This window comes from Vicia villosa, linkage group LG1 (genome assembly GCF_029867415.1).
Source record: "Vicia villosa cultivar HV-30 ecotype Madison, WI linkage group LG1, Vvil1.0, whole genome shotgun sequence".
Classification (NCBI taxonomy): domain Eukaryota; kingdom Viridiplantae; phylum Streptophyta; class Magnoliopsida; order Fabales; family Fabaceae; genus Vicia; species Vicia villosa.
Genome location: NC_081180.1, coordinates 64,549,305 through 64,562,945, shown reverse-complemented (window position 1 = coordinate 64,562,945; position 13,641 = coordinate 64,549,305). Strand labels below are relative to the sequence as shown.

Below are 13,641 nucleotides of genomic sequence, written 5' to 3'. Positions count from 1 at the left end.
ACATAAAACTATAATAATGGAGCAAATGGAGAGAGAAAAATGGAGAGGATCTTAATCCGAATCCGACACTCGCTTCATTTTTACGCGATTCAATGTCAGTCCATTCCAAAAACCTAAAAGCTACCATGATTATAAACAAAAACACGACAGATTCAAACATTCGTCAGTATCCACTTATTCAAAATCAATTTCTGATTAGCCATAAGTAAACACATGTTTAAAATTGCTAAAATCCAATTAATTGAAAGAAACAATATGAGAAAACTGGATTTGATTCATCTAATCTATTCTGATCTATGTTAAAAGAAAAATCTCTACAATGTTACAAATGATTTTTTTTTTCTTTTTTCTTTTTTTTGGTTGAATATATATACAAAATGATTTAATCATTTTCTTCCGAAACTACCCCTACTCCGGTATGCAACTCAACTCCGCCACAAACTCCCTTCTACCACCACCATAATTCACCCTTCTTCCACTCCTAGACCTACCAACACCAACACCAACATCCCCACAACCATGTTCCGGCGACACTCTCCGGCCAGACTTCCCCTTCCCTTCACCTGAGAACATCACAACCCGTTTCCGTCGACACCCAACTTTCCCTCCGGCCCCACATTTATTAATCGCAGAGCTAGCCTTCACGGCCAACGCAGCAATTTCCCTCACCGGTAACGGCCGTCTCAACCGGTTCAACGGCAACGCGAAATAAAGCTGGCCAAGTAATAAAACCTCATCTTCATGCATGGGTAAAACGACATCGTCGAATCCTATTTCATCAGAATCGCAAATGAAACACCCGGGGTATAATTGTAAAAGATAAGAAACCTTAACGGCGTAGGAAAATTCCTTCATGGTACCGTCGTGTACGACAACCTTAGCAGTTTCAACATACGACGAATCGAACGAAGAACAATTACCCATGAATGATGTTTCGTAATTGTATGAATATTTTTTTTTTCAAAGTAAGCTTTGCGAGAGTTCAATTTTTTGATTGATTCTAAATTCTAAGTCGCGAGTTTGGTGTGTGCTGCGGCTATTTGTAGCTTTTTCTTAGTTGGAAAACAGAGAAACCGTGTGCGATGTGTATTTATAGAACAACATTGTAAAAAAAGACAAATTTATCTGCCGCGTAGGATAATTTATATTTATTAATATTTTTTAAATAATTTATAATAAATAAAAAAAAGTGAGTACTACTCAACTACTCATGATTGTGTGAGGATTGAAGGTGCGAGGAAATAAGGGAAAAAGGCTTTCCAGGTTGGAAACAGGGTGTGTGCGTTTGTTCTTTACGGTATCTTTTGTTGTCTGTTTTATGTTTTTTAACTGAATTTTGTTGGTCTGGATTTATTATAAATATTAAAACTAGATATGCTGTTTGATTTACTTTGTAATGATAATATTCTTTTTCAAAATGTGAAATACAGTATATTACTATAAATTAACATTATAGAATATTACTGTTTTTTATTTGTTAATAAAATTAATTTCACAAATATACTGTATTGATCAGTTACAGTTTTAATTATTACACCCTTAGTCAAATCTTCATCTCAAGAACAACTTAGACAAAAATCATATAATAATAATATAATAAATTAAGTAATATTTCAACTAATTATAAAAAATATATATATACATCGGCAATTTTACAATGTCAACCAATAACAACTATATTAAATTTTATATTAAAGATTAAATTATTTTACACTGTCAGTGCAATATATTTAATCTCTTAAAATATACTATTATTTATTAAAAAAAACTAGCATAATAAAATTAAAAGCAGTTTATTTTTTAATAAAAATAAAATAATTAATGAGTATTATTAAAAAGCAAAAACTAATAAATAACAAAGTAATCTAATCTACTTTTTAAAAAAAGAATTTAAAAATTTAAAGTTTATGTATACACTTTTGCTCAAATATTTTCAAAAAGAATCTGAAATTTAATCTAATCTATGCATTTTTTACAAAAATAACATCAAATATAATTATATATTGTACATTTTTGAATTGACTTATTACTTTAAATTGAATTGTTTTTAATAAAAAGAAATCTTGTATTTGCCAACAGTGGGTGATCATCGGTTTTTATACCAAGAGTGGGTTTGCTACCCCTGGTTTTTTTAGTACTTGTTTTTTTTGAATTTTAGTTAATTTATTTTTGTTCCTTGTGTTGAAAAGGGGCAGATTTTTTTCTTCTTTCTTTTAATAGAAAAATGTGATATTATTTTTACTAACTGAGAGCTAATCAAATTGAAATGATCTCGAATCATAAATTCCTAGTTGCGTAAGCGCTTACTGCGAAAGCTGCTAAATGGATCGAAAGAAAAACTGAATTTTATCACTTAAGTTGAACGTATGATTTATTATAATTTATTTTAACTTTAGAATGAATTATATTATAATTTATTTATGTAACAAATATAATTCAATGTAATGATTTATTATTAAATTTCAAACGATTTTTTTCTGCTCTAAAACTAGATGATGATTTGAGAAAAAGAATTTATTGTTGGTTATGGTGGTTCAGAGTTTTCGATGTGGTAGAGAAATAACTGACATGTAAAGTTAGTACTTCAACACTCAAATTACTAAGAGTGTGAGAAATGAGGTTTGAATGGAAATGAATTGAATTTTTGTAAAGTGGTGTGCTTTCCCCTATAAATATGAGAGGTGATTGATAATCACTCGTGTGTGGAACGACATGGAATGTGGTCAGTCGTTGCATTTATTTGGAAGATTAGCATGACATTCTCGTGAATGGCACTCAGTGACGCTAGAAAAAATGGATGTACTTATTTCTCATGTGATATGTGATGGTTTACTTCCTTGTAATTAGGTCTTCACCTCCTGGGTTTATGAACAACCCATAACATTTTCCCCATAAGCCTTTGACCCTGTTTTGTGGGACGAGGGTTTGTGACATGTATTATTGTCCGACCATGGGATCCGTGGACATAGAAGTCCTAGACGGGGTGTTATCGCTCTTGGGAATGGACGCGTTGAATGCCTCTCTTGAGAATTGTAACATAGCGCCAAAAATGACTGACATGTTTTCCTCGCCAACTAACAGTGATGTTTCTTCTTCTTTTTTAGGGTACTCGAGTGTCCTCATGCCATTTATGAGAAGATCCCAACTATTGGAAGTGCAAGATAAATCGTATGGTCATTAGTATTTGAATAAAGTATAGAGGATTTTCGAAGTGTTTTCTTGCTTTATTTGTTGTTGTAAGCGATCGTTTAATAGAGTGCTTTTGTTTCCTCTATCGTTCTTTCTTTGGAGAGTTTCATTTTGGTGTCGAATCAAATCGAACGATTTTGTTCGCCGATGTTGGTTTTGTATGCTAAATTGATCCTTCTTATAGTTCTGAAGTCCAGGTTTTCTTCGTTCTCGCGCCCCTTCATTAGGGCTTCTAGGATAAGGACCTCTTGAACTTTATTGTACCTGCATCAGTTTGTTAACATTATATAATTTTTAATCATGGTGACCATGTCAACTTAAACCAAGAAAGTTGGTAAGGATATTTCAAGTGATTGGACGAATCACATTATATAAGGGACTGCTTCAGCCTTTGTTCGCAAAGGTATCTTTGACCAAGCTTTGACATACGTGGGTCTCGGGAATGAGTAAGGGGTGTTTTGCCCAAGATAAGAGGATCTACAGCCGATATGGAAGATGTGCTATCTTTTTCCATGAATGCTTGTTCTCCATCATTGGATATCGTCTTCCTTTTAATGAATTCAAAGTTGGCGTGTTGAATCATTTGTTGATCGCCACTACACAGTTGCATCTAGTGAACTGAGAATTCGTTAAAGTCTTTTAGTACTGGTGCGAGTATAAAGGAGGTATGCCGACTATGACATTGTTTATCCATTTTTTAAGATTCAAAACATCCCTAATTACACAAAAACTTCTTGTTTGCTCTTTGAAGCATCATGTCTAGTACTTTGAAGCTTATTCTAAAAGAATAAAATATTTAGATGATCGCTTTTACATGATTACTTCTTTGACTGGGGAGGTGCATGCGAAGATTTGCCACTTGGAACTCGCTCCTCCCTTTACTTTTTCAGACATCTTCCATAAGTATTGGACTCAAGGATACTTCTTAACATGGCTTGGTTCGTATACTTACAAGGAAGAAGATATGTCCCGGGGGGAATTATACTTGAAGAATCAACTGGTGGCTTTTTGTAAGGAGCTTAATTGTGTTATGGCGCTTTAGGAAACCGGCCGAAGAAGTGTATTCAGACCCACTGACTGGTTGATGTCAAATCAAAGAGGAAAGGAAGAGAATCTTTGGTAAATGGCGCTTGGGCCCGATTTTTCTTGTTTCCTTTTTATGAACCTTCATTGATGTCTCTTTTCTTAATTGTGTAGATCTGATGAAGAGCGATGACTTCATGCAACCAGATTCAGGTGGAGGGCCCTCGTAAGCGCCCAGTTCAGAACTATAGAAGGGCAGGCTTTCGCTTAGGTGGAGCAAAATTTGGTGTTACTAGTTCGTCTTGGTCTGAGAATGGATAAAAATTCCAGTCAACAATTTTGGTGTTTAGAGGTGCTGGTTGAGGAGAAGCTTTCTTTCCCAGCGCCTTTGACGGGAAAGGGAAAGGCTTGAGGAATGGATCGATGGTCTTGCAATTGAGCAATATTGTTATTTGGAGAAGTTTGGGGTGCTTCCAACAAATTCTTGGCCATAGAAGTTGTCGTGGAACCTTTCAAATATCCTGGTACTATGTTAGAACAAGTATAATAGCTTGCCCGTGAGGTAGCTGAGAAGAATGAGGTTTTGGTCTCTGCTCTGTCATCTTCGTCCAAAGCAGAGGCCGCTCTATGGGAAGAGAACTATTTCTCAGATCTTGATCAGAAAAGGATTGAAGAACTCAAGAATTTTCTAGAAGAGTCACAGGAAAGTGAGAAGAAAATGGAGGATGGTCTTCGTACGATGCGCCAATAGAACCTTGATCTTTGTAAGAAGATAGTTAAATCATCACAAGAGGGTTTTGAAGGATAGAAAAACACTTAGAAAGGGGGGGTTTGAATAAGTGTAGTCTTAAAAACTTGAACGATAAAAATAAATTGCACAGTTATTTTTATCTTGGTTCGTTGTTAACTAAACTACTCCAGTCCACCACCACGGAGTGATTTACCTCACCTGAGGATTTAATCCACTAATCGCAACAGATTACAATGGTTTTCCACTTAGTCCGCGACTAAGTCTTCTAGAGTATCCTGATCACAACCTGATCACTCCAGGAACAACTGCTTAGACACAAGCTAAGACTTTCTTAGAGTATTCTGACCACCACGTGATCACTCTAATTACAACTGCTTAGACACAAGCTAAGACTTCCTAGAGTATCCTGATCAACACTTGATCACTCTAGTTACTTACAAATTAATGTAATCAAATAAGAGTTTTACAAATGCTTCTGAAAAGCTATAATCACAACAGTGATATTTCTCTTAACGTTTAAGCTTAATCTCACTAATATATTACAACAGCAATGTAGTGAGCTTTGATGAAGATGAAGTTTCTGAGCTTTGAATTGAACAGCGTTTCAGCAAGTTAATATTCACAGAATTTGATTCAGAGTTGTTAACCTTGCTTCTCATCAGAACTTCATATTTATAGGCGTTTGAGAAGATGACCGTTGAGCGCATTTAATGCTTTGCGTATTCCGTACAGCTTTGCATTTAATGTTTCACGCTTTTGTCAACTACCTCGAGCCTTGTTCACGCTGTGTCTACTGACGTTTGCCTTTAATAGCTTCCAACGTTCCTTTTGTCAGTCAGCGTAGCCTGCCACCTGTACTTTCTTCTTATCTGATGTTTGAATAAAATATTTGAATATCATCAGAGTCAAACAGCTTGGTGCATAGCATCTTCTTGTCTTCTGACCTTGAAGTGCTTCTGAGCGTGATACCATCAGAACTTCAGTGCTTCTGCTTCTGACCTCAAGTTCTTCTGATGCTTCCATAGACCCATGTTCTGATTCTGCCATGACCATCTTCTGATGTCTTGCCAGACCATGTTCTGATGTTGCATGCTGAACCTTCTGAGACAAAGCTTCTGAGCGCTGATTTGTGCATACTCTTTATATATTTCCTGAAATGGAAATTGCAATGTATTAGAGTACCACATTATCTCACACAAAATTCATATCCTTGTTATCATCAAAACTAAGAATATTGATCAGAACAAATCTTGTTCTAACAGGTTTTTTATCGCCGAAGGTGCTTTTGAGAAAGCTTTAAAGAAAGTGGAGTTATTTTATCTAGACATTCATGACTCTTGGGATCGAGTTCATCTCAATCAAGCCATCGAGGATGAGAAAATGGTCTCTTTGACAGACTAACTCCTCCCTTTCTTTTTCTTATTTTCTTTTTATGGTGGTGTGTTCGTAGTCGGTTCATTTATAACTAATTAGGGACATATTTACGTAAAATACATAGGCACTTATTAACTTATTTTACAAGGAATGAATATAAAAATTCACAATTTATCTATGAAAAGTGAGAAAACACTTGTTTGGACTTTTCTAGTATGTATTAACTGAAAACAGATAAAAAAAGACGGGAAAACCACGATTCAACACGCGAAATCCAAGGCAGAGCAAAACCCTAAAAATCAAGGCTCGCTAGGCCAACACACAGACGTGCTAGACGAGGAACAAAGGCCAAATGGCGTCTGTAGGTTCAATTACTTCATGGTGAAGTAAGGGTTTATGCGCTAAGTGCAAAGGCGGTGCGCTTAGCGAGGCAAGGCGGATAGGGCCACCTGGAAGTAGCTAACATTTCTTAATGAGAAAAAAAGAAGGCTCGCTAGGCGCAAAGGACTTGCACTTTGCGATGGGTCCAAACTCTTGCATAAAAATATAGGCTTCCAGTTTATTGTAAATGGAGTTTTTATGGAGTTAAGTAGTACAAAATTGGAGTAGGCTCACCTTGGTCTTCAATTGGAGACTAAAAGAGAAAGCCTGAAGACGGAAGAGGAGCTCAAGTGATACGACAAATAAACTTCCAAGCACAACTTTGTCGAATTTCTGACAGCTACGATGAGTACGCGTACTACAAATTTCTTTGTTGGGGATTAAATGTAGTCATTATATTTATGTGTTAAATAGGTCATGACATTTTATGCAGTTATACTCAATCTATAATATTGATGACTCCTTAATCTTAATGTTTGTTTTAGATTTACTACCTAAAACTTGTTTTCATGGTATCAGTTGACATTCAAAATGTGCTTCTCGTTACTAGATCCTAAAATTGCAGTCACAGTATGGTATGGTATTGCTTATTTGTCTTGATGTTTTGTCAATTTTATGTAGTTGTTTTAGTACTTGCTCATTTTTAATTTGATTCTATAATCATGTGCTTATATTATATTCGCATTTCATTTGTACCCGCTTCAGCTATTGTATTGTTGTATCACTAAAAACCCTCTCTACTTAATTTAATAAAAGTGTTTGACTCTTGATAATATTCCTTTTTTGAGTCTAGCTAGTTACTACTATGTCATTTTATAAGGCGTTGAATCACAAGTTATAACTCTTAAATTTGGATTGTCAATCATTTGATTCAAATTAGAAGCTATGTGAAAAATGGGAATTGCCTATGTAGCATTTGATTCGAATCACAGCCTCATGTGATCTAAATCAAGTGTAAATATTGATTTGAATCAACTGATTTTATGGATCGATATTTGGGCTCTGCTCAAATTGATTTGAATCATAGTTTTCACTTGATCTGGATCAATGCTTCAAGGCCCATTTTTCATCCTTGATTTAAATAGTTTTTTCTTTAATGAAAGTAACAAGTGAGTGAAACATATAAGAAAAAACCCATAGAGACAAAGAGTAATTTTGTATTCTCTTCTTAGTGTGTTTATACACATCAACATGAATTTTCTCTTCTTCTATATAACAACTTCTTGATTATGAATTCATGTTAGATTCATTCTCTTTTTTTGTTGCATCTTGTTCTTGTGAAATTTGTTGTTGTGTTAAGTGAATTAGAGTGATGGAGTTGATTAATCTTGTTGTGTTGTTCATGATTAATCAAGCTCTTGATAACAATCAAAGACATGACCCATTTACCCAGAAGATATTCGAAGATATTCGAAGCTCTTGTCGTGTGTTACACGTGTAGATATCATTTCTTGAATGTTGTTTGATATTTGTTGTTATTCATCAAGAAGATAGTTTCAGTATATTCCAAGGAAGACTTTGGCGAGATCAAGTGTCAACTATCCGTATGGAGGGGATAGAAGCTGTCCATATTTGGTGGAGTTGGAGAAATATTCCTAGCAGACAAAGTTGAGAGTTGCCTAATCAACTCTTAGCTAATGGCAACGGCTCAGACAAGAGATCGATGGGATCAGGTAGATCGCCACATACGAGTACTTGGAGCAGGTTATTGTGGATAACAAGAATATTGGATCAAGATATTTTTGAGATATTGTTTTTGTTAGCAGTTGAGTGTCTGCATCAAGAGAGGGAATTATCATTTGATTAATTGTTGTAACCAAAATGCTTGTAATCAAACTTATCAAAATAGTGGAAGATCATGATTATTTTCCAATGGTTTTCAACGCCATTGAAGAGTGGAGTAGGAGGCAAAGCGAGGATGAACGCCGAACCACTATATATCTCTGTGTATCTTTTCCTCTTCTCATATCTCCTTTTAATCTTCCTATATTCATTATTTTGCTATTGCCTTAGTGCATTATTGCATTGATTGTATGCCATATAAGTTAGATTTTGCTTATAGAGATTTAATGTATAAGCTTAGGTTTGTAGTGTATCTATCTTGTTGAAGTATTATGAATCCAATTATGTCTTGAAAGAACATATATGTAAAGAATTTTGAAATAACTTTGTTTAAAGAAGCTTTGGTTGTCTTATGATTGACTTGCATTAGAAGCAATCAATTACTTAATAACATTATGTGTTATTTCATTTGGTTTAACTAATTGAGATCCTTCTAAACTCTCTTGTTTCAATGGAGGATGGCTTATTTTCATATTAGAGTTGGTGGATTGTGTTTATACTCCACGATAAAGGTTTGCTCATAAGCTTTAGTGGCTTCCAGGTCCGAATCCCGGGTGTTACAAGATCATATATTGAAAAACAGTGAGATGTATATTATGGACTCTGATTTTGAAAGAGCTTTATATAATCTTAGTGGTATGATTTTAAATTTTTACCTTAGAAATTTTACAAGCAAGGACATCACCCCCTATAGATCAATATATTTGACGAATACCCTTTTTAGTAAACATGTTTAGGACATGGAAGTAATGTTTGACATGACCACAAGTCAGAAAGCAGATTTTGATTGTTTACAAACATTATTTTCTCAAAACTTTATCTTAGTTATTCCTATTGTTGATTAGACCAACATATGTCATTGATGGACTATCATACTATCATTAGACATCACCTTATAATTCTCTTATTTCATATTAACCTGATTTTCCTTGTTTGTGGTAAAGTATGGTTGAATATCTTTGGAAAACATGTAGTTCATTGTAGGGAGTTTATAGGCTTCAAATATCGACATGATTTTGTTAGAGACGTCCTTTTTGATATATTTTGATGGAAAAAAATATTTGTGAACACAGAGATGTTTATGAATTTCTTGACTGATTCACATGAGAAAGATTGACACTTAGGTCACTAGATATTCTAGTGTACGTATAGGTGTGAAAGAAATATGCATGTCTGAAATTTAACTGAGATTTCTCCAAATATAAAATTGAGGACTGAAAATTTTACTGTGAGATAGATAACCCTTGAATCTGTTTAAAGTAAAGTGATCATACATAAAGAATATGTTATGACCATAAGGGTCTGTTTGGTTCAAATGAGGGGGAGGGGAGGGGAGGGGATTTAAAGGAGGGAAGAGGAGGGGAGGGGAGGTGAGGAATTTTTTTTAATCAAATAAGTGTTTGGTTCAAAATAAGAGAGGGGAGGGGAAGGGAGGGGTTTTAATTAAAAATATGTTTGGTTTAGGAGGGGAGGGGAGGTGTTTTATAAATAAATTACATTTTTACCCTTATAATCTTATATAAGTGATATAATATTCAAATATAAAAATTTCAATAAATATTATTTTGGTAATAATTTTTTTAATATTTACGGACTAAAACGTTATAATTTACCATAACGTTAATAAACTAAGTACACTTGATTCATATTATAACTCTCTGACACAAATAAAACTATATGCTAATAATAATTTTTAAATAGTGATGAATCATCTAACAAAATAAATACATAAAATAAGTTATTATTAAAACTAATAATTTAAATTTCTAATAAAATGAATAAACAAAAAAATAAAATAAAGTAAATGATTTAAAATTTGATATAAAGAAAATGTAATAGGATAAATAACAAAACTAGAAGAAAAAATAACATAAATAAATATTAAAAAAATTAAAAAAATAATGTAATGATTATGATTTGTATTATGTTAAAAAAATTTGAAAAAAATTTGAAGGTGGATAATAGTTATAATAAGTTTATGGAAATAATCGAGAAAACTCACATAGAAGAGAAGCATTAACACGGAAAAAAATTGAAATATTAAAATTAAACTGAGGATATTTTAGTAAATATAATAATTTTTTACGTTTTAAAATTCAGATTCCCTCCCCTTCCCTCCAAATCCCCCAAATTCGGAGGAACGCAAAAAGTGAGGTTTGGAGGGATTTTGCTCCCCTCCCCTCCCCTCCCTTCCCCTCCTTAAATTTGAACCAAACATATTTAATTAAAAATTTCCCCTCCCCTCCCCTCCATTTACTTCGAACCAAACACACCCTAAGAATCTTTTATTTAATTTGCATATAAATTAAACACTTTTAACTTTCTTTTAACTTTCTAGTAACTTTTTAGACAAATATATTTTCTTTTAACTATTATTCCATTATGATAATTTATTGTTATTCAAAACTGTCAATTGAATTAGTCACTTCCAACATTTTATTCACCCACAGTTTTCGAGCTTCGAATATCTGATTTTACAATTGATTTTAAGTAGTTTTTCAAGTGAACAAATAGAACACAATTGAATATGTTGTTGTAAAATCCAACTTTTTCACCCTTGTAGATATTGAAGCAGCTGAGGACCTTGCATTGTTTTAGTATTCAACTTATATATAAATCCAGGGAATTTAATCGAGTAAATATTACTCTCTCTAATTTTTATAATTAGAAAAAGTTTATATTTTAAAACTTTATTAAATAATTAATGTAATATTAAATATATATATATATATATATATATATATATATATATATATATATATATATATATATATATATATATATATATATATATATATATATATATATATATATATATATATATATATATATATATATATAAAAGTAGACTTTAAAAAATTATTTTTAAGTCCTTGAAATAAGCGACCTAGACATAGAAAGAGTAATCTAACGAGTTGAAATAAACATGTTGACATTTTCGTATTGCCTTTAAATGTTTAGTCATTTGGACTAGCTAGTGTTCACGTGATCATTTATTTTTTTTCTGGCCTAGTGTTTGTGTCACATAAAGTTCATTATATACATATACCATCTGTGATTGATATTCTTTGAATCTACAGAGGATGATGAAGTTTCGCAGTAATGACATTACCATACTTTATAACCAGTATTCGATAATCGATATGGTCAAAGATATTGCTAAATAGCATACATTGTCTCTGTGTCGAAAACATCACGAGACATGAAATATAATCTGTACGACATAACATGGATTAGGATTGTTGTTTTTGTCAATGTCTTTAGTCTAAAGTATACAATACATTATTGTGTTATTGCCTGTTGGTAGGTACAACCTCAACAAAACCTGTGATTCATGATCCAAATTATTTAGCCTAGATACATCAATAATACACAGATTATAATCTCCATTATAGAATAGGATTAATATTATGAGGCCCATGTTCAGCAAATATTAAATTAATTTTAAAGAATTAATGTTAGAATAATTATGAATCTATGAAAAATCATATAATGATTGTGGAGCTGTTGGGACAATTTGCATCTTGTATTCTTGTTCAAGATGTTGAGACTTCAAATCCTACTTTGAAGTTGTTCCAGTTTGGATCTAAAAGCCTAAAGCCCAACCCACAGATAAGGCCTCAATTTGAGAGAGAATACATAGAGGAATTTACTTCACACCCCAGGACCTACACCCCCGCAGAACAAAACAAAATACCTACACCCCAACACATCTACACCTGACACCTCCACTGAAATGATTATATTATTTTTAATTAAAAAATTAAAACAATTAAAATTAATTAACTTATATGGATTTCACAAATCATTAAATTTTCAGATTTTTTTATATCCACGGATATTTTGAAATTAGTCTGTATTATTTATTTATTCATTTAAACTTTAGCATTTTAAATGTATAATATACAAATTTAATATTTTAAATGTTCTATACAAATTTAATATAAATGCATGAATTCTATGCATTTATATCTCATATATAAAAAAAAATTGATGGCAAAAGTTTAATAAATCTAGTATATAGGTTAGCTTTCATCGGTTCTCACTAGAGGTGATGATAACGACACACATGTTGAAGTTCTAGATCATGTTGATACACCGGCATCTGCTAAGGTGTCTAACCTTACAATGTTACATGAGCATAATACTAGTGACTCATCAAAGTGCCTATAAGAGGATGTTGTATAAGGGTTTCCATGAGGGTACTATAAGAGGCTACAATATTTGAGGGGATGTGCAGTTATGATGGTTTATGTCATTTGATATGCTATTGAATTTGAAAATGGGCAGCTTGGTGGTAGGTTATATGTGTTGTGATATAATTCAAGTTCAGTAATCCAAGCTCAAACCTAAGTTAATTAGGGTTTGATTGTTATTTAGTATACAAGTTAGTCGTACATAAATAGATATATATTATAAATAAGTTTTTATTCATTCAATAGTATCAATCTTTATTTCTTCATTCTTTCTCTCCTCACATAAGTGTCTCACTTTGATCACATTATTGTAGCTATTCAAGAATCCAACAATCTTAAAATCCAAAAACTAGAAGATTTGGTTGGTTCGTTGGAGGCGTATGATATTAGGATTATAGAAAGGAAAAGGGCTCAAGATTAAATACAAGCATCGTAGGCTCAGGCATGGAAGAAGCATGGCGGTTCTAACAAGTTCAAAGTTAAATGAGACAAGAATCGGAGTAAGAAGTCTTGGTCGAACCCTCACAAGCACAAGGTCGATGATAGGGTTTCTGAATCCTCGAAAATAGGAGAAGGAGACATTTCTCAAAAAGACAAAGAAAAGATAAAAGGTGTGCAGTGCTATAACTGTGAAAAGTGGGGTTACTTGGATAAGAATTATTGGTACAGGAAAGACAAGGGAGCGACAAAAGGCAATGACGAAGGAGAGAATCTTGCACGCCAAGATTCACATGATTCAGATGATTTAATGGTTATGGTTGTAGTTGCAGATTACCATGTCGACTCCAAGATATGGTTCCTCGACTCTGGCTACTCGAATCACATGACTGGCCAAAAGGTTTGGTTGGAAGATTTCAATGAGTTGAAGAAGCGCAAGGTAAAACT

General features: G+C 33.1%; 1 protein-coding gene across 1 annotated transcript; it reads right to left on the bottom strand.

Moving 5' to 3' along the window:
* Positions 1-256: 256 nt before the first annotated feature.
* On the bottom strand, positions 257-1,045 carry LOC131607987 (uncharacterized). Its single transcript, XM_058879935.1, has one exon. The coding sequence runs from the start codon at positions 922-924 to the stop codon at positions 409-411; it is 516 nt and encodes a 171-aa protein (XP_058735918.1). The 5' UTR covers positions 925-1,045; the 3' UTR covers positions 257-408.
* Between the last annotated feature and the right edge of the window lie 12,596 nt (positions 1,046-13,641).